The sequence below is a fragment of the Aythya marila genome, assembly GCF_965140915.1.
Source record: "Aythya marila genome assembly, chromosome: 5".
Classification (NCBI taxonomy): Eukaryota; Metazoa; Chordata; class Aves; order Anseriformes; family Anatidae; genus Aythya; species Aythya marila.
This window is the reverse complement of record NC_139046.1, coordinates 33,407,467-33,429,386: the sequence shown is the minus strand read 5'-3', so window position 1 is coordinate 33,429,386 and position 21,920 is coordinate 33,407,467. Positions and strand designations below refer to the sequence as shown.

Below are 21,920 nucleotides of genomic sequence, written 5' to 3'. Positions count from 1 at the left end.
CAACTGCAGTGCCTACAACTCTTACAGTGATTCACAAAGGAAAACAATGGTAATTTTCTCCCTCACCGTTTTCTCAGTTTACTTCTACACTTCTATTTTGAAATAGTGTTTTTGTGCACAATACCACAGTGGCATTTCATGGCCTACCACATGATTTACTTTTGCCTCACAGCAGTTTCTCATTTTTAACACTCAGATTTTTCCCTAGCCCCACATCTGAAGTTAACTCACATTTTTTTGACAATTCATTATGCTGAAATTACTACAATAAAGCAGAACATGAACGGCTTTGTTCTAACACAGGGGATGACGAGCAGCAAGAGCAACACTGGCAGGAACCACTCCACACCTAGACCCAACATACAGTACTTGGTCTTGAAAAACATTTTTGATCTCAGAGGCCACCTCCAACTGGCAGCAGGGGCAGCATGGTATGGGAAGAGACTGCGCCAGAGAAAGAGCCTGGATGTAACAGGCAAACATTTTTAACAGCCCCTCTACTATTCTTTTACTGCAGCTTCCCCAGCGGGATGCATTAGACCATGCACACATTGCAGGCTACGCTTCCTCTTACTTAGTTGAGGGCGGGGAGGATTGGTTTTATATTCAGTCCCTTAAAGCCCCTCTGATCTGTTCAAAACATTGAATAGCGATTTTCTTTGAAAACCCAGACAGTGACACCTATCATTACTTCCTAATGAAAAAACAGTTTAGCCTCATTTTTGCAAGGGCAACCTTCCCTACGTAAAAGCAAAAAGATCCACAAAAAAAAAACAAAACAAAACACAAAGAGCCTACCTGAATGGGGCTCTGTAGCTGACACTACTGTTGAGGGCACTGGGTTTCCAGCAACAGCTGACAGTGTAATAGGAATGGTAGAGTTGGTAAGGATTCCCTTTACTTGGACAGGAACTGTTGATCCTGGCAGCTGAATCATCACAGAAGCAATACCTTATCCAAAAAAAGCGGGAGAGGGGTGGGGTGGAAACAAGATCCTTTCAGACACTCAGTCAAGCTTGGAAATAAAAGCCTTACAATTCTATGCAAGACTTGACACTGTAATACCACCTGAAAGTGGTAAAAAATAGAAATACAAAGTGGTTAGATAATTAAGAGATCTTCCCTATGTTCTTCCTCTTGCCTCAACTTTCTTCAGAGTTCCCACCTCCTTCAGTAAAAACTGAACAGATTGTACTTACCTGTTGATAAACTGGCCATTTGACTTAATCGTTTCAAGTTTCTTTTATCAATGAGGTTCTACCTCACTAGGTTTCAAAGAATGAAAAATTAAAAGAAAAACTAAAGAACAAGTTACTTTGTAAACTGTAAACATTAGTGAATAGCCCGGTATTTTCATTAGCATGTTCTCAATGATCATACCTGGCTGTGCTGTCACGGTGGTGTTGGCAGCTCGAGGCTTTAGCTCAGCCTGCAAGAGTGTGGAAGGAACAGCTGCTACCTGCCCTGGTACCAGAGGGCTCTTCAGCGTAAGCACCTGCCCCTGTGGAGTCATCACTAGGCTTGCAGCAGTCAGTGTGAGCGAGGAGGAGGTGTCCTCTGTAAAAAAAAACATGTAAATCAGCAATTTATTTTGGCATAGCACCCTTGATGGCAAACAACATCCCGCAATCCAGCATCAAGCACAGGTGTGCAAGATGCTCCGACTAGAAGGTTTGCGAGCCCGAGATAAGAAAGCTGCTACAGAAGCTACACAGGCTTCAGGAACCTGATCTACGCAGCTAGAACCAGTCTGTACTGCCTTTTCATGCACTATAATATAATCTTAACCTTTCAGAGTGACATCCTGATCAAATATCACAGCAGTCTTGGTGAAATTACAAGGGGACTTTGTTCAGTCAAAGAATGGAAAGAAATTCTCACACCACATCCAAATTCTGATGCCAAACTTCCCCTGGACTGGACAAAAACAAGGCTTGGGAAACCAAAACAATCAGTTGTTTATGAGAGCTGAAGACCACTTCAAGATCTATGATTACCAAAACAAATAAACATCACCAGATTGCTACAGAGTCTTACAGTGGTAATAATACGAAAGGTTGGATTTCTGCAATTCTTTTGTGCCTTCCTAGGCAAGAAAGTCTCTGTAAACATCAATTACTTCTCTGCAAATTCCCAGCACCAAAAATTTCTCAAGTGTCTGACAATTCTATCCTTTAATTTAAAAGCAAATCTTCTTCCACCTCTATAACTAGCTAAATCTATTCCAGCAGCTGCAGTATTCTCAGGGTTGAGCTTCCGTCTTTGAGTCAGCAGTAAAGAACCACCAATTCCTACAGGATTGCAGTGAAACTCCATGAGGCTGAAGAACAACTAAACAGCAACGCATTTTTCATCATTCTGAAAGTCGTGTTCATCTGAAGACCTCAGCGGTACTAGCCTCCTATATACTGAAAGCAAATGTTTTCCATACCTCTTGGATAGACACTTTCTGGTCCTTTACTTAATTCTGCTTCAAGAAGTAAGCTGCCTGCAGAAGCAGTCTAACTGTTTTGCCCTCCCATGGGATGCTCCTGCAATGTCTGCTTTCCCTTTATATGAAAGGTACATCATTTTTAGCCCACCTGTGGCATGGCTTCCTTTTCTGGCAAGTATCAATGGCTTGCCTCTTCTATTTGTCATAGCCACTTTGCCCAGGTCTCTGGATGGAAGAGAAGATGCTTCTTGCTGTGTGGTAGCAGTTGAGGTTACAACAGATTCTGCTGGCTGAACTTGTTTCTTCTTTTTTTGTGCTTCTATGGCTTTTTGTTTGGCGTACATATATTCTAGCTTCTTTAGGACAACCTCTTCTGTCTTCCCTACATAAAAATTATCATAGAATCATAGAATATCCCAAGTTGGAAGAGACCCACAAGGATCATCACATCAGTATTAATCTATCTTCAAAGCTAAAGAGCTGAAAATCTCACATTGACACCATCCAACTACTTTACAGTAGAAAGCCCCCTCCTGTAAATAGCACACTTAAAAAAAAAAAAAAAAGTATTTATTCCAAGACATTTTTTTCCCTTTAGAAGCATCCATGCATTGAATAACTTAAACACAACTTTGATAAGCAAAAATCAGCTTAGAAGAGCACTTGTTCTTATTGAAAATACCCACAGCTGTGGAGAAAAATCTCACATCTTCCCTAATGCTAAGTGTTACTAACAGGCAAAACGTTACTTTCACGTTGTATGAAATTTCTTGGACTGATGAGCCCTGTTACTCCAATTACTTTAAAAGAAAACTTGCCTACAGTTTACCACTATTTAATGTCACCATTTTTGTATCAAAACAAGATTTTACAAATTGTACGTTTCCTGTAGATGCTCACAATTTGTTATGACTGAAGTTGAAACAGCTGCACTGACTTGTTTCCAACTTAGAGTTCAGACTCTAAGATGACGGCCTATCTTTAACTAAGTTTACCTTTACCTAACCTCCCAGAAAGACAAAATAAATGTCACATGGGTCTTCAAATCCCCCCATGAGCAGAAGCTCAGAATTTATCACAATTCTGTTTTGTGGACAGAGCTGCCTCCTACATCTGGACACTACTGGCCCTATTTTTCAGAAAAACACCACACACAGTTATTTGCAACGTTCATCAAAGAGTCAGAGGTTTTGAAACTGAAGCATAAGAACATAACTGTACATACTTCTGAAGCACTGAGCAGAAAAGCTGTTTAAGGAAGTGACCAATGATGTAATGAAGTTTTTTTCCTCACTAAAACGTACCCTACACACAGGAACCCAAGCCCGTGGTTTGCAGCACCAAGATCATTCTACGCTTCCTTTAGGCATACAGGAAAATAAAAGCATTTCTTATCAGCATGAGTGTATCGCTGAGTCAGAGCCTGGCAGGTCTTCATCTGGCGTCAAGAGTCTAAATTTTAAGTGAGCATTAATGACTCACCCAGACCCACAGAAAATTACTCTCTCTCACCCTTCAAAACCTTTTTATTTCATTATTCTAGCTAGTTTGTACCCAAAAAACAGTCTCACCTGAAAGCGTGGATACTTTCCGAATCAAAGTATCCTGTTTACGTGCCAGTAAATTCTTCTGTCCAGTAAGTTTATCTGCCTGATCGGTCAACCCCTGAATTTCATCAAATGCCTAAAAAAATGTCAGGGAAATAATTTATAAACCAACAAAATAATAAAATATTTTTCCTTCCAAGAAACCTTTATGAAATTTATTTTCGTTATCATGAGAAAGTAAGACTTCGAGAAAGGATGTGAAAAGCAGACCATGTAAATACAGCTTTCCCTAAACACAGGCTGAAAAGTGATAAACATCTTGGTCATCCTTCCTCCAAAGTTCTGCTGTTTTAAAGAAAAAAAGAACTTTTATGCCACAATTTTAAGGTACAGCTGATAAGCATAATTATACATCTACAACTGATGTTTTATTTCCTGTCATTTGCATCTCTACAATTAAGTATTTTATGCATGTCAGTATAATACTTAATGAAATGTTATCTTCTCCTGCATTTACCAAGATGTCTTCTGCATATTTCAAAACTGCCTGGATTTACGCAGTAAACCATTGGGGAATTAAGATGTAAACTTCCATGGATAAATTCACAAAGGATACAAGGAGAGGGCTAATCTGAACACATGCATCTGTGACACCAAGATTAAGCTTTTGAGAATACAAGTTGTTTCAGGTGTTGTTTTATTCTACAGTCCTGTAAAGGTGCCTGAAGTTCTCTGCTGAATATCACAGACTCACTCGAAGACTTCAGACCAGCTTTGACTACTGCAGGCTGCACAACATCACAGAAGGTGAAAGGGAGATGAGAGGCTCTTCCCTGTGACAGTGACTTGAAGAGCTGAAGGAGAGAAGCTGGCAGTGTCCACCCCCAGTGTTGAGGTAATTGCTGGAGAGAGGGCAGGATGGAAGCTGGTGACTTCTGACCAGGGGGCACGAATCCAGGATACTGTGGAGCAACTGCTGAAGCTGGTCCAGCCCTCTGACTAATAGCCCCTGCTCCTAACTCCATGTGGATACACACAATGCTGCTAGGAAAAACCTGGACAGTACGAGAAGTGACCACAGAGCTCTGGGGGCAGCAGGCAAGGGTATGGGAACCCAGGTGGAGTTCTCTTCAATCCTGCCAGTAAGCAGAAAGGCTGTGAGGAGGAGAGCACTGATGGTACAAATCAGTAACTGCCTTCAGAACCGGTGCTAGCAAAAGGGTTTTGGCATCTGTGACTATGGAACCCAGCTGCTTGGAATAGACAGGATCTACCTCACTAAGGGGCACAAATACATTTTTGCCAGCAGAATGGCTGAGCTAATAAGGAGGGTTTTAATCTGAAAACGAAGGGGTAAACAGCAAGTAACTAGCAGCCCTGTGCATCATGGACAGGGCTGCTGAACAAAGGACACAGGGGGATGTGATGGGGAGGAATCACAAAATGGGGTTTAAATGGTGTCTGCACCTCCAGCATTTGCATGTAGGTAAGGATGTTCCTACAAAGGCACCATTATGGAGAAATTCCCCAACCCCCTTTCTAGGAACTCAACATGCAGCAGTGCCTCTCTTAAAGGTCTGTACACTACGGGGTAACTTCCTTCTCCAAGTGACAGAAGAGCCAACAAAGGGAGGTGCTGTGCTGGACCTCATACTCCCCAACAAGGAGCTTGTTGGGAATGTGAAGGTCAAATCAGCCTTGGCTGCCGTGACCATGAGATGGTGGTGTTCAGGATCCCGATCACAGGAGGAGTATGAAAAGCAAGTTCACAACCCTGGACTTTAGGAGAGCAGACTCTGACCTCTTTAAAGATCTGCTTGAAAGAGTCCCATAGGATAAGGCCCAGGAGGGTAGAGGAGCTCAGGAAAGCTGGTTAATATTCAAGGATCACCTCCTCCAAGCTCAAGAGCAGTCTAATAAAGAGGTAGTTGGGCAAAAAAGCCAGGATGCCTGCATGGATGAACTAGGAGCTCCTAGGCAAACTCAGAATACTTACTTGCTTGAGAATGTAGCATTTGGAGACCTTGGGAAGATTGTGCAACCCCAGAGCTCTCTTCAACTTGTCAAAGAGATCTCTCATTTCATTACGTCGCCGGCGTTCATTTGCTGTGTGTGTCTGGCGGTAATGAGCAAAGGCTTCTTCCTCTGTCTTCTGCTTTCTGCTCCAGATTTGAGGATTCTGCTGGAGAAGCAACCATATTAACCAGTTTAAAGAACAAAGGTAATCTAACAGCACACAATATTCAAACACATGCTTGATTTGCAATGTTTAAACAGACACCTGAAGATTTCATGTTGTGCTATTCAGCTATGGTCTTCATGAAAGCTTGGTGTCAGAAGCACAAGCAAGAAGCATGAAATGCTGACCCACAAGAAATGACCAACATAATCACATCAACCTTAAAAGAAAAGATCATGAGCAGCCCTTTCTATTCATGAGCTTTCAGGTTTTGCAATGCAAAGCTACTTAGTTAAGCCACAGTATTACAGCAAAATCACACATTTGAGCCCAATGTTTTTGTTTTGTAAAAAAAGTCTACTAATAAGTGAAATGATTTCATCAAATACAGGACACATATTTTTTTCCCTGGAGTTAAACTGTTTTCATTTCTATTTTGTTTCATGGGTACATATAAATAGAGGCCAACAGACACTGCAGATACAAAAGACGCCATGGATATTGATCACTACAGACATCTACCAAGAAACAGAAGTGTTGACAGACTCTGATGTCAAGTTTCTTTGTTTAAATGTCCACAAAGGTTGACAGGTAATAATTACTAATTTCTACAGGTTAGAAGATTTGTTATTTCATAATTATTCTTACAGGTTTTGTATTATTATGGTATTTATTTCATGACAAAGTATTACTTAAAAAGTCTTAATGTGTTTTTGACATCATTCACAGGTCCAGTGATAACACTTCTGAGCCTGCTGGACTCAGGAGGGATCTCAAGGCTGACTCCTGAAGCCTGGCTCTTGACACCTACTTTGTCCTCACAGGCAGAATGAGCTCATTATGGCTCTAAGTGCATCAGCTCTTCTGTTGGGTGTCAGATTCCTTTTAAGGAAGGGTCTCATACCATAATCTCAAGAGGAGAGTACAAGGAGAAAGCAAGGCAGGCAGAGCATCCTGTAACCCATCTTTATCTCAGCCAAAAACATACGTACCGGCCCGCTCCAATGTACAAGGTGTACAACAGGCTCACACCCCACCCTCCCAGCAGGTAGCTCTGTACCTGATTTCAACTACATCACTGTTAGTTACCACGGACAGTTAGTGAAACAGGCTTCAAAGCAACCCGAAAATACAGCACAAGCCTCAGAAGGACTGCAAGGAGTTTGAGTTTGAAAGGCTTCTGCATTGTCTTTAACTTGCCTGAGAGCACATCATTTAAACTACTGTTTTCAGAAATCCTTTGCCCAGCACTGCAGTCTACATAAACCTACATACTGGCTTCTTAGGCACATAAAAGCATTTCTCACTTGTTTATTACTTCATGTGTGCTGTAGAAGTTATTTATACCAAGAACACAACACTTAAGAAAACGTAGTAGTAAGTAAGAGGTAGATGTTCCTCCTGGACATAGAGTTGAATGCAAAACCCACTGATGCCAGTGGCAGTCGTTTGTTTTGTGTTTTTTTTTTTTTTTTTTAAAAAGAGATTTGGACTGAGCCCCTTCCCCCATCTATACATACTCGTTTCTTGCATTTAATAATAAATACACAGAAGATAAATAAATTGCATTAGAGTCGCACTTGAGATGAAAGTTTATCTTTAAAATGGAGATGTGATACCAAAAGGAAAGAGGAGAGCATATACCTTCATAGGACTTTCTGATAATTTTTCATCCGAAGAATTAGGAGCATGGTATCTGGAAGAAAGGTAAAAAGTTTTTCCCAACACTACTCATCTCATGCACTCTATCCTCATTAAGTATATTCCAGCCTAGTATTGCTCATTTTTATCCCTTGAAATTAACTTTTCCTTGCAACTACATGAAAGCAGGATACTGTTGAGCTTTCTCAAGGAAGCGAACTCTAGCTTCAATGCCATCATCCTGGAAAAAAAAAATCAGCTGTTCTGAAAGCTATAAAATTATCCCACAGCGCAAGCAACAAACTATTTCACTATGTGTCAAACAGTAAATTCTGCCTCTGACTGTTAATTGTAGAATGCATCTCTCTTTGATTTTGGATAGTGTTCTAGCTTTTTATCATTTTAGCACGTTTAGCTAATTAAAAAAAAGACAACAAAACAAACCAACATAGATTCAGTACAGATGACAGAGCAATCCCTCCCCCACCAAAAACAACCTACCAAAATCCTCACATTTATTACTATCCTAAAACATAAAAACAGCTTCCTTGCATTATTTCTCAGCAGCTTGAAGAAAACAAAGAACAATACACATTTGAAAGAATTATTTTCACAAAACATCTAATTTTCTCTTCTCACGGAAGGATCTTGACAACTTACAAAGAACAGCAAAGTAGCTCTCTAAGATAAAAGCTGAGCTGTATCTTTGGAGAAAAAAATTGAAACATCTGGGTGGGAGGTATATATTAGCACCAACCAGATTATTATTATTATTTTTTTTAAGTTTCTACCAAAAAAAGCTCTTCAAACATCAGTAACTAAGGACACAATGTTCCCCATTTTTTTAATAGAATAGAGAAAGAGCTATGACCAACTTTACATACGTTAAGTAAACGATGCTTTTACTTTTCATTCTCTCATTATAAATGCAAGTGCAGCAGCAGCAACAACAACAACAAAAAAACAGAACCATAAAGAGCCAAGCTATCCAACCGTGGCAGACTGTATACAAATAAGAAAAGGCTTTGTTTGCTGCGGCAGTGGTCCCAAAGTCAAAGCTTTCATTTTACAGGATCAGGGATTAAGCCAATGACCACTCCTGCCTAGAAATAACAAAACTACCAGCCAGAATAAACAAAACAGAAGCTTGCAAAAATCACATTTAAGACCAATGTGACCCTGCTCGCATTCAGTTTGCGGGAAGGGAGGCAATTCACTCCAATATTTTACATTACAAGACACATATCCTTATGAACAAATTAATTAAAGGGAAAAAAAAAAAGGCTAAAACCTCAAATCTATTCTTAGTTCTGACAGCCCCATCCTCACAGACACTGGAAATCACCAGTGCTCAGGAAGACCTGACGCAATCCGTGCTTTATCTTACCATTACATTAAACCTGTTGTTAACGGGTTCATTCAGTGTCAGGTCATCAATAAAATACAGAACTGTAGTGCTCTCCAGGGATGCTTACTTCTCTTTGGAAGGTCGGATATTAGCAGCTGTGGCCTTCAGACGGGCAATGTTAATCTTCTCTGAAAGCTCCTCCACGGTCTCAATGTCCACCTGCTCGTCATCCTCACTGTATTCACACGCATCCTGGAACAGTTTTTGTTTTGTTTTTTAAAATGAGTATCTGCTTAGCAATAGAGCTCAGGCCAAAACAGTTTCACTTCAGTCTCAAAAGAGATTACATTATAACATTAAGAACCATTACAGAAACAACCTCTCCAGCTATACTGGCCAATAAACAGTGCTAAAGCAGGTGGTTATTTTAACTGTCACCTCCAGGAATTCCTCCCACTAGCAACTGTGCAAAGCGAATTTCAGTAAAGGCAAATCTGCCATTGACGCTTTTACTACTGGTCTGATGAGAAGCTTTCACAGGGCAGAGCTTTCCTGCCTATGTTTTCAAACAAGATTTAACTCCCTTTACAATATCCTACTGTACACTGGCTAACTAACATTATCTCGTCATGAGTTGAAGTAGTTACCACCTTGGCAATGGTCTCTCACACCTAAGACAGCACCAGACAGGACATCACAGAACCAGGTTTCTTTGGGTCAGACAGAAAACTGCTTACATGATAAAGACTGCAATTTCAGTTCTTTCCAAAAAGCTGACCTGTAATTATTTCAAATATTTAAGACATTTTGGAAAGTCTTTTTTCTCTATGCTCTCCTGACACAGAAAACTTGCTAATCATCTGTGGAGACAGAGAACCACTGCAGTGATATGAGTTAAGTATCAACCTTGTGGCCATGTGCAGTACCAGGTTATCCTCCCCCCACACAAATCAAGCCTTACCCAAGCAATTTTTAATAGTTTTTTATTAAAGTTTTTTAATATTATAATGTCTACACTGCTTCACTGATTACAAAATGCAGAACTCCTTCTCCTTCCGAAGTAAAAAAAATGTAATTATACCTCCATTCTGTACTCCATTTCACCCAGTTCCCTCAACTACCCCATCTTGTCCTCCTCCTATTCTTCTCTTCTGTCTTTCCTTCCTTCTCTTTGTCTTTTCTTTCTTTCTTTTGGGGAGCTGCAATCTTCTTCTCTGAACTGAATACTTACCTGAAATTGATGCAAACAGTTAATAAAAAAAAAAAAAAAAAAAAAAAAAACAACACTAGAGTGCAGAACATGAAAAAAGGCAATATGCAATATTGTACCAGCAGAAGGCCTTTAGTAAATGCTTTTTGTGGTACTGATCATTATCTGCAACTCATTAGTGATACTGCACAGTAACACTGCTGTTCTAAGAAGCTCTTATTAGAAAGGAAAAAGCGTTGCACTTACTCAGCTGGCCACAGATAAGGCTAGATACAGCACTGTAACAAAAACGGTAAAAGACAAGAACAACCTAAATTATCACACAAGCATAACTAACTTGGTATTCATGATGCATCCTTCCAATTATCAGTCATGAAATTATGCCTGTGAAATCTGCAGCTATGTTAACTGAAAGGGACTCAATCTATCACCAGAAGCAACTCTTTGCTGGTCATTTCCTCTTTGACAGAGGAACAGGATGCCTAATATCCCAGTGTGTGATATAGTAAAGAACTACAAGAAAACTGCCTCCTTAGTTATTGACAACACATTAGAGTGACCACTACTGTCAATTAATGCTGCCAGAGAAAATTATCTTTTTTCCTTTTTTTTTTTTTTTTTTTTTTTTTTTTTTTTTTTTAAAAGAAACCAAGCTTGAATAACACATCATCTGCCATGGCTGTGTGATAGAGGCCATAGAAAACAGCATCAGTTTGAAAAATTAAGTTTGCCCTCCTTTACCAAAGGCTATGCTGGGGATGTAGCCTTTAGTAAAATATATATAATGTGTGTATATATAAAGAGTACAAATATAATGGTGTCGACAGATATGCACACATTACTGCCTGACTGCCTGTAGAATCTTCTAGTCTTTTAAACTGAATGAAGTTACATAACATCCCTTGCCATGAAATCACTCTCAAATATTCCCAAATCTTCCATCACCTTCTACTGATGATGTCATTAGGAGTTGTACAAAGTGTTGGTAGTATAAAGCCTATGTAGAAGGAGTTATAAACTTCTAAACTACTCACTTCTGGAGAAGCTGACACCTCCTCCTGTACTGAAGAAGTATCAAGATATTACTGCTGAAAGAAAGAAAGGTGATGCTCAGTTTAGCAGCTATAGCTGTTCCAGATCCGAACAGAAAAGCATTGTTGCTTTTACATGTTGCTGTGCACACTCCCCAGTCATCAATCTCTATGCTTGCAAAATACCTTACCTTTGAACCAGAGAAGCGCAAGGAGAGTGAAGGTGGGTGAGAAATGACTAGTCTTAGAGACCAATCTCACACATTCTTTCAAAAATCTCTTTTCCAAAGCACTGCCTGAATTTAAAGACACCATTTGTTCCTGCCTATGAAAGCATCTTTGGTACCTGGTGGGTTCAGTACTTGGAAAGAAGTTATTTTATTATTACTACTGGGTTTCTTGTAACCTTTTTCACAGAGCAGCTACACATCTGTACAATGCTGTGACAGTTCCTGTTATAAAGGGAGCAGCATGGAGGTAAACCAAATTCTGATCTGAATTTGGAAGCATGGTACTGGCATTGGCAGAAGCTTAAGGAATTACTGTTTCTCTCTATGCATAAAAGCCCATAAAACCCTTACTTGTTCCAGGTTTTAGGTATCCACCCACAAAACAAGACTTGTTAGTACTGGGACGAAGCAGAGCACAGAGAAAAAGAACCGTCTTTACCAAGGAAGCAGTACACCACTTTGAACTTGAGAGGCCAGTCAGGAGCTGCACGTTACCACCGCTGCCTTGAGACACTGCATGCCTGGGACCTAGGGAGGCCCCACCAGACACTGCTTGTCTATATCCACTTGCAGTCTGGATCCAGAACTCATCCGTGGAAATTGTAACCAAGGTTAAAAGTCCATTGCATTTCAGCATAGGTATTTCAGCAACTTACAGACATTGGCAGTGAACAAGACACAGCTTAGTTTCATGTCTGTTGAGTGGGTCTATGCGCTTCCAGAAACTAACTTCTTCTATACAAAAATCTCACTAGGAGACTATCATTTATCCAAGCAGCCAGCAATTTTTCAGTAACTCCTCACACTTCAATATCCAGTTTCAGTGAACAAGAACCACCATTTTAAATTTTTTTTCTTCAAAACAAGTCATTTCGTTCTTAAGGCAGACGCATCCCATTTGCCTTTAAGTCATTTCTGCAGCAAGCCAGAACTACATAGCCAGCTTCCCCACTGAAGAGCCAAGTGACTCACTTGTACAAGGTCACAGAACAGAAGAACACGAACTTGAAACTGAATATAAGGTCTATTAACTGGGAATAGGGGAGGGAAGGGCAAGCAAAGAAAAAAACACACACAAAAAAAAACAATTAACACGTTGGAAGATACTGAAATTACACTGTCTCCTCAGAAGTAGAGTTTCTGCGGAGCTCCAACAGGAGATGTGAACAGGCAGCATAGCTGCTTCCACAGCTTTTATTTTTATCCTCCCCAGGGCCTGATGAGAGAAGGAAAAGCTCACCATCATAAAGCCAGAGGAAAGAACTGGCTGGACAAAAATTACACAAACAAAAATGCTATTTAAATTACAGAACTACTGAACTCAGTGACATTATGTTGAAAACATTAGAAGTGTAAGAGGTTTAACTTCATTTTAACAGGCCACATTTTAAAACAACACAGTTTTATCTCATGATACATAGAGCACTTATTCTTTCTTGCTCCTTGGTCATGCAGAAAGCTTCCCCTGTTGCTGGAAGCCTCCTGGTATCCTCTCTAGCTTTCCCATTTTATAGAGCATCACTGCTGTGATTCGACAGGCAAGAGATACAAACAGTTTCACTTAACAGGGAAGAACTCCTCTGGCTAATGTATACCTAGGCATCATTTCACTGCAGGAAGGGCATATCACAGGGTACTTCTGAAGATAGAAGAAACAGGAAATTAACTTCTGCTAGAAACACCATCCTGGTCAAGCTTTTGAGCACTGACAGGTTACACTGGGCTACCCATTATTACCCAGCTAGAGCTGTTCTCATGGTAGAACTCTCTACATGTTACCATACTAAAAAAAATGGTACCCAAAGCCTGAGGCACGGTATATTTTTTCGTAGAAGACAGGTGAAAAGACTGAGGTAAAAAGTTGAGGCAAAAAGTCACTGCCCACCCAAGAACTTCACATCTTGAAGTTTACAAATCCTGCATGTGGACAGATGTAAACCAAGAAACACTTAATTTCCCTTCTGACTTCTAACAACAAAGGGAAAATTCTTCAAGATGGCCAATCTTTCCCCTTCACCTTTTTCTGACTTCCTGATAACACAAAAACTATCACAACTGCGTAGAACCTCTGAAGTCCATTTCTTAAGATAGGCACTGAGACCTGCTATACCTACACAAATCCTACCAACCCTTCATAGGCCACCCCCCGCCCATAGCATGACTTCTTGTCACGTTTCAACTTCTGAAGTGCTTGTGGAAGCCCCACCTTTCTGATGCCGGTCCTTCCGCAGTCCTGCAGTTCGCAGACTCACGGAATGGGTTGGGTTGGAAGGGACCATGAAGACCACCCATTTCCAGCCCCCCTGCCATGGGCAGGGACACTGGTTGCTCAAAGGCCCATCCAACCTGGCCTTGAATGCTTCCAGGGATGGGGCAACTACAACCTCTCTGTTCCTGTGCCTCACCATTCTTGTAAGTAAGGAATTTCTTTCTAATACCTGCTTTAAATCCACCCTAAGTTTAAAACTCCAATCTTGACCCCTCTTTTAAGTTCTTCTGCTTGGGTGAGCAACAAGCCCAGCAACGCATCTCTTCTAGTTGGGCTTTCTATCACCTGTACTAGGAAGCTATCCTCAACACACTCCAGTAATTACAAGACTTCTAAATGCCTTTGAGCTTACAAAATACCCTAAGGAATGAGGACACAAAAGGAACAATCCTGCACTAAAATGAAAATCCAAAGTTGCTACAGAAATGTCAGCATTTTTCCCCTCTCTGCACTTCAGTGCCTGTTTCTAAGCACTCTTCTTCATCTGTTTGTTCCTGGCAGTCTACATCCCTACTCCTGGTTCCTGAAGAGCAAACTGCCTGATGGCAGAGGGTCTTCAGTGACAGAGATAAGAAAGAAGGAGGGCAGATAACAACAGATTACCCTGGGAGATGCCTCGTTTCTGGATCACCCCTGCCCTCTGCAGTGTCTGCAGATCTCACATGTGGTCTGTATCAAAAGCTCAGAACACGTTAGAGGTTGTTAAAACTTACATCACCCACAAATACGTCACTTGAACCTTATTAAACTTACAGTGTTATAAACATTCATAATGGTTCGTCATAATTTTAACTTTCAGCTCCGAAAAAGAAGGATTGAAAACCACAGAGTTTCAACAACACTGAAAGCAAGAAACTTGCCAGACACAGCAGCTATGTTTAGACTAGCAAATTAAAGAAGGCTATAGGACTCTATTATCTGTAGCATTAAACTACAAAAACAACCCCTGACGTGGTTTTGGCTCATGCCACCAAGTACTCATGTGAACTATTCAGTTTGTGACAGCCCAGGCCAAGCAGCCATTCCCAACAGGCCCTTTGTGTGCAATTCTTATGCCTCGAAGAACAAGAGTTTAACATCACGTCCCAACCATCCACTTGAACTTGTTCTGACATCGATTAGTTTACTTACACAGATACACTAAAAAGATTTTATTCAAACCAAACCCCAGAGGATCTAGGCTTTTCTTGATGCAGTCTAAGGGAGGAAGTGCAAAAGAGCAAAGATACCATTTTAAGGACCTCTTTTTGATGAATGGAGGAGGAGTGTGCAGGAGTCTCTTAAGTACATCAAGTTAGCACCAAGTAAGAAGTTGATGCAAAGAGCATCACGTGCAATACAAGGAAGTCACCACTGCAGTGAACACCACATGGAGTAAGGTATTTAAAATAAAATAAAACAAAACAACAACAACAAAAAAGCCAAAACCACAGTAATAACTACCATACAGATCAGTAGCAATTATCCTGACTCACTGGAGATTTTTTTGGCTGGTTGGTTGGTTTTTTCAATGGCTATTTCCTGAGCAACTGAGACCAGTCCAGACCCCAAACTAGTGAAAGAGCTGTCACCAGTATTTCTGCCAAATAAGAGTGTTAGTGGCCATGCATTCACACTTCGCTTCTGTGTTGGTACCAGCCTAATGTAACAGAAAAACTTTGCTAATAATCTGTTCGTATGGACTGACTTCACCCAGTCTGACAGACAATACCAGTGCTGCCTGCCTTGTAAGCACTATGCTGATAGAAGAGTGCAAATGGTCTACAAGCAAAGCACACTCTTACCGTTGCTTCAGGCACTACCTGAAGCTCTGTGATAACCTGAGGGTTCTCTCCTATTCAAAAGGCCTGGTAAACAACCTGCTTCTCTTGGGAGTTTTTAGGAAATTCCCTAAGCTTTTTCTCCCTTTCCAGCAGTGCCTCCCCAGTAAGCCTTTTTATGCAAAACAAGCTGGTATTTAATACAACTTGGAAAGAGGGGATAAGAAGCCTGAGCCAAAGAACAAGCACCTGCTACCCAACTACCCAGAGCTTCCCAACAAGCATGGGTAAACATCAGGAGGTTCGCTGCAACGATGAGAATGCTCTTGGATACCTCACCTCTCGTCAGAGGAGCACTTCAACCATTTATTTCTGAATGGCCTGAAGGTCTCCAGTTGAAGATCCTCAAGTTGATCTCCACTTTGGATAATAGTATTCTAGTGTACTTCTCCCTTGAAAGAGAAAGACCCTGGCACCTCTCTCCCAAAGGAACACTGAAGTAGTTTGAAAAGCCATCTTCTCATTAACAAGGGCTGCACTTAGGCATCTGTAGTCCTTTGTAGCGGACTGCTCCTCTGAATACAATACGGGGTCCTTGCAACCATTAGAATCAGGGTAAATGCTGCCTAACAATTGTTAGCAATTCATTGTCATGGGACTGCCTCCTCTAATTACTGTAATTTTTTGTTGAGGGAGATGTTTGCTCAGATCTGTAAAGTGCTCCTTAGAAATCTTCTCTACGCTTGCCAATCATCGAGTCATATTAATCACAAAGCTTGAGAATAACTCGTAGCGCTGAACAGCTCCAACTCTTCTGATGTCCTTCAGCCAGAGTGATCTTAGAAGCAGTGCCACAGACACAAATGAAAAAGGCTCAAAAATAATCCTCTCTCATAGTCTGTTCCTACTTTAGTTGTTTTCATACCACTAATAACAACTGCCAGGCTGTACACGCTAACAGTCTGCATCCTGATCCTATTCATATTCCACACAAACTTCTACTTCTCCATGATCATATACATTTAGTATGCTAATTCCTCCATTAATTTTGACCAGAAAAGCTCATTACTCCTTGGCTCCAACCATAATTCCCTAATTGTAAGGGCTACCATTACTTAAGGAAGGGAGTAAAAGGAAGCAGTAAGGATCACCTCAAGGTTCCAAGGGGAAAAAAACAAAGAGAACTTGCTTCGCTCCCCAGCTGACTCACCAGACAAACCTCTCAACCAAAAAATTAGAGAGCCGCTCACTAGCGATGTGCCTGCACCCCAACTATTCCAAGCAAGCAAACCATTGGGTGGTGAACTTCAGTGCTCTGCTAGTCACAGCACACGGGAGCGTTTCAGGCAGTTGGTATCTCAAGGACATAACATGAAGAGAGCAAAGATAGATACTAACACACCCACTGTTTCTTCCTCTTACATGCAATGGATCATAATAGCAATGGGCCACCCTCCTCATGAAATAACAACCAGCAGACCTTAGGAGCACAGGAAGGAGAGCAGTCAAGCAAGAAGTACTTTCCTCATTCTGTTAATCTACTGAAGAGATCTTCGTACGGAAGATCTTCAGTAAAGAACTGCTTACCTAAAATCCTCTCAAACTGAGCGCTTCCCGACTGCTTCAAGCCTTTTTGAGAAAAACATTATCTTACTAATAAGCTCCTTATTTTCAAGTCATCTCCCAGTGAAAAAGACTAGAGACTTACATACTTAGACTGACGACTGAATTCTCTATTAGACATTTGACATGCTAACCCAACCTACAGGCAGCATACACGAACAAACCTAGAATTCACCCAAATTCCAGATGGGTTTTAAAGTCCTCTTCAAGATCTCGTTCCTCTGCTTTGCCACTCCAGAAACAAAGGTAGCTTAGTCAAGTTTCTCTGAGCTTATAGTGAAGACATAGCCTTTACCAAACTGCATTAATCATTTCTAAAACCTACAAAGCAAATTACTTGCAAAACAAGAGCTTCTGAGAAGCTCTGATAATTAATCATCCGTTTGCAGGATAGAAGAAAAGTCTTTAAAACATCAACCCTGATAACAGGCTATTCTGTGACCAAGACCTATTATTATCTTCTGCTGGTAAACCCACAGATTCTTAAGACTACCCTGTCTGAAAAGTTTATCAGGCATCTGGCGCATACTAACTGTGGATCTCTAACCAAGACAGCAACAGCTCAGCTTTGTAATTTGCAAGAGCTTCCACAAATCACAGCTGCTTTAATTTTCCTCACCGTCATGCAGCTGCAATGTTATCATCTTGCCTGAAATTAATGAGCTGGAATATCAACTCCTTAGTCAATTTTTCTAAAAGTTAAATACAATGTATTCTCTAAAAGCCATGGGTGCTGTCTTAACTGAGTTAATCTGGACATGGTTAGAAGAGGAAGAAGGCAAATTGGGTTTCCAACCAGGAGAGAGGAATTAATAGAAAAGGACTAAAGGAATTCGCTATTTTCAAAATTCTGATGACACTAACATAATTTCTCCTATTTCAATTCATTTGCTCTTCGTCTCCAGTTTTACCCTTCTCTTTCCACTTTTATCCCAAGAAAATATTTATTATGTCCATTTGCATCACTTAGAAAATCACACCTTCACACTGTTTTAGTAACAATGCACTGTTTCTTAAGCCACATACCAATATATCAGAAAAGTAGTCACATGCAGGATTGTTTTCTTTTAACTTCTGGGTGAAATTTGATGGAAATTCTACAAGCATTAATGTCTAAAGACATCTTACCTATATTACCCTTTATTTTGTGACTTCTACAGCCGTTTTTTTTTACTGAAGATGGAACAACAGCTTTCAACACTACCTAAATGTATTGCTAAACTTCAAGAGGAGTTTAAGGAGCAATTCAAACATTCCTTCCAAAAGCAAACACTAACTATTAAGGGCTAAAAAAATTAGATAGAAGGAAACAGCTCAAAATAGCAGAACTACTAGACTAGCAACTACATTATAGAATCTTATGTCATATTAGGAGGAACCAAGTTGCTTGAGTCAATACAATAGGAAGACAATATGAACAGTTCTTTAACAGCTTTTTCAATGTAACTCATGTCATCTGAGAAACAGTTTCTGAAAGGCCACTAAAATGCTACCTATATAAATATGCAAGTAAGAAGAAAGAAGAAACATTTTTGCTTGGAACCCATCTCAAGATTATTTTTTTTAAAGAAACCAAAGCCCAGAACACATCACATTGCCTCTTTGAAATCCATGAATTTAGACATGTTAGATGGACAATTAAAAAAAATTATCCCTTCATGAATAGTTAAATACTTACCACTTTTTCAACATCTATTTCCTCTTCACTTGGGAAATCAGAAGCCCCATCCAGAATCTCATCAGCAGAATCATCAGTTTTTTCATCCTCCTCATCATCTTCGTATTCTTCCTCTTCCATATAATCAGCAGGTGTATCAATAGGGGGCATTCCACCCTTTTTGTGACGCTTGGGTTCCTGTGCCCTCTGTTCTGGTGTCAGGAAGTCACCTTTATCTGATCTGTCTGCTTTGTTGTCTGCCTCACTTTTGTTTTCTAAAGCAGGTGCAATGCTGGATATTTTGCTCCAAGAACTGTTGGCATGTATTACAATGTCTTTAACCATTTTCATTTCTTCCTGAGAATCAACAGCACCTCGTTCTTCGTTGTTGCTATTTTCCTGCGTGGCTGTGTTTGTTTTGCCTTCCTCAGTATTTAGTGCCTTTATTTCTCCCTGCTCTTTTGCAGAACTCGTTTCAGACTTGCTTCCTTTTTTCGCTCCTAAGCTTTCTGCTTCTGTAGAGCCCTTGTGCTGCTTTCTTTCCATTTCTGGCTGTACAGCATCACGCTGGCATTCTTTTTTACTGTGAGGCAGTTCAGTCCCTCTCTGTTCCTTCTTGTTCTCCAGCTGTGTATCTTGCTCTTGTTGACTCCGCGACTGCCCAGAACTTGACTTGTTGCTCTCCTTCATCTGTGCATCACCTTCCTGCTCTTTAACTGGTTTCTCTTCCTGTTCAGCAGGCATTTGTGCCTTACCATGGTTCTTCAGCTGCGCAGTCTCCTGGTTACTGAGACCCTGTGGATGTGCACTATCCAGAGGACCAACTACAGACCGCTCTGATGATCCACAGATGGTTTCAGAGTTAGTTGAAGTAGTCTCCACTACAGTTTCAGAATGGACAGAACTATCTTTCTCATCAGTGACTACTTCATTTTCCTCGTCGTTTGGCTTTTCACTGATGTACGAATGGTCAGATGATATGACATCTGTGGAAACATCATGCTGAAGAGAAGATTCATCACAAGAGCTCTCAAGAGCCGTTGCATCCTTTTCCACTGTCTCTAACACGGTGGAATTTTTACCAGGTGTGACTGTGCCAGACACTGGCTCTTCAACATTATTTGGCTGGCTTACTGGCACCTCATTTTCTTCTTGTTTGCTATCTGACACTGTGACCTCAGACTCTGTAACTTCAACTTCCTCTGAGCGCAAAGGCTTCCCCGTCTCCTTCTGCTGAGCAGCACCTGAGTCATCTTTCTGGCTTATTTTCTTGGAATCCTTCTTCATCTGAAGAGATGCAAAATGGTGAAGAATGGAGTTTGGCACAGTCTTCTGTCCTGGGAGCTGAAGTAAAGCAAAGCTACCGGATTGTAAAGGGATGAGATTAGCAGTTGAAGCTGGCAGAACACCTGAGCTGCACGTTATTTTTGACTCCGAGGCTGTTTGATTTGTCACGTTGCTGGCAGCAGGAGGAGAGATCCTCAGAGTCAGAGTGCCTGCTTGTGACACAAAACTTGTTACTGAAGGAAGAACAGAGGATGCTTGAGTGACTAGATTAGACGTAGGGGATAACTTGGGTCCTGCAGTTTGTGAAGCTGGATTTGTGGCAGGAGAAGTGGAAGACACAGAGGAAGGAGATAGAGGTGACTCGGGCAGCTTAGCAGGTGCAGGCAACCGAATTCCTACAACAGATCCTGTGAAGAAAAGAAAAGAAAGTATCAACATATACTTCCCCACATCATTTTTTTCTTTCAGTTTTAGCATTTGATGCTGTACCAGAAGTAGCCAGCCTTCTCAAGGATGACAATGTAATGAGGTGTTTTAACATTTTCTCAGTACTGAATAAAAAAATATAAACTGTTGAATTTTTATGCAGAACACCCCAATAAAATACATGAGGTGGCTACTTTAGAATTAACAGACTTACTATTAAGTTTTCGCTTTTTTTTTTTTTTTTTTTTAATGAAAAAAGCACTGCATTTAGTTGAGGCTCCGTTCATTTCATTCTTTCCCATTTACTGGAAAAAAGGGAAACCATGGATTTTTCTTAAATAAGCACAGAGAATACTGCTTAATTATGTTTTTCGCTCCTAGAAAGAGACTTCTACAGAGGAAAAACTATGACAAATTATGTGATTATACCCCTATATTTTTTCACCTTAATGAACTCCTTGGTGCATTTTATTAGATTCCCAACTGGGAATTCCATTTAAAACACAGCGGAAAAATATGACCACTGGCAGCTAGCCTCTGGTAACACCAAAAACCCCAGATCAGAAAGGATCTTCAATGCACTTTTTGGCTGGTTCGTCTTCACAACTCATGCTCAGACCTCAGCTAAGGCACAGGATTATCTTCACTCTTCCCTCCAGTTTTGCCATCTACTGCTCTTGCTCTCACATCTCTATTTCCCACACTATTTTGCCTCCTTCTCCCCCATATGCTTCTTCATAAAGGAGAACAGAGAAAGAAATCTACTATGAAGTGTATACAAAGAATCCCGTATTTATAAATGTTTTATTTGCAAAATGTATGTACAACAGTACCCTCAATAAACATCCTACCTGTTCTCTGCTGGACACCTGCAATTTCTAACTCTCCCAACCCTGCCTTCAACCATGCCCTGAGAAAAATTTGAAAATCAGTTTCCTCTCGCACTCTAGAGAGGAAAAAGGCCAGTGATTTTATACTGTTACTGTAACACTTGATCTGGGTATTTATTGTGAACGCGCTAAAAAATGCAAAACCAAACAAAAAAAGGCAGCACATCTAAAAAGACATTAAATAACACCTTGTTCTCTTTAAAAGCATCTCCAGCAAGTGTGATTTTTGAATTATCGCATCCACAGAATTTCCTTTAAGTGATGACAGCTACTGTGTGTGCACCTCCTTTGCCACATGTGGAACTTGCTCCCACACAACTCCCAAATGCTGGCAACTTAGCTGTGAAGCGTGCTTTCTGCGTCTTAGACACACGGTATTTTTGTTGCA

General features: G+C 40.6%; 1 protein-coding gene across 12 annotated transcripts in view; it reads right to left on the bottom strand.

Moving 5' to 3' along the window:
• MGA (MAX dimerization protein MGA) overlaps positions 1 to 21,920 on the bottom strand; it is a 64,561-nt gene that overhangs the window by 5,464 nt on the left and 37,177 nt on the right. For 7 of the 12 annotated variants that reach the window (XM_082762079.1, XM_082762068.1, XM_082762074.1 and 4 more), the window contains 8 exons: positions 18,951 to 20,623; positions 9,277 to 9,401; positions 7,805 to 7,856; positions 5,978 to 6,163; positions 4,006 to 4,117; positions 2,583 to 2,816; positions 1,381 to 1,557; positions 799 to 951 (listed from right to left, as the gene is read on the bottom strand). In XM_082762079.1, the coding sequence (XP_082618205.1) occupies positions 799 to 951; positions 1,381 to 1,557; positions 2,583 to 2,816; positions 4,006 to 4,117; positions 5,978 to 6,163; positions 7,805 to 7,856; positions 9,277 to 9,401; positions 18,951 to 20,623 (2,712 nt within the window). The remainder of the gene's footprint in view (positions 1 to 798; positions 952 to 1,380; positions 1,558 to 2,582; positions 2,817 to 4,005; positions 4,118 to 5,977; positions 6,164 to 7,804; positions 7,857 to 9,276; positions 9,402 to 18,950; positions 20,624 to 21,920) is intronic. The other 5 variants (XM_082762071.1, XM_082762075.1, XM_082762073.1 and 2 more) reach the window with 4 other exon arrangements.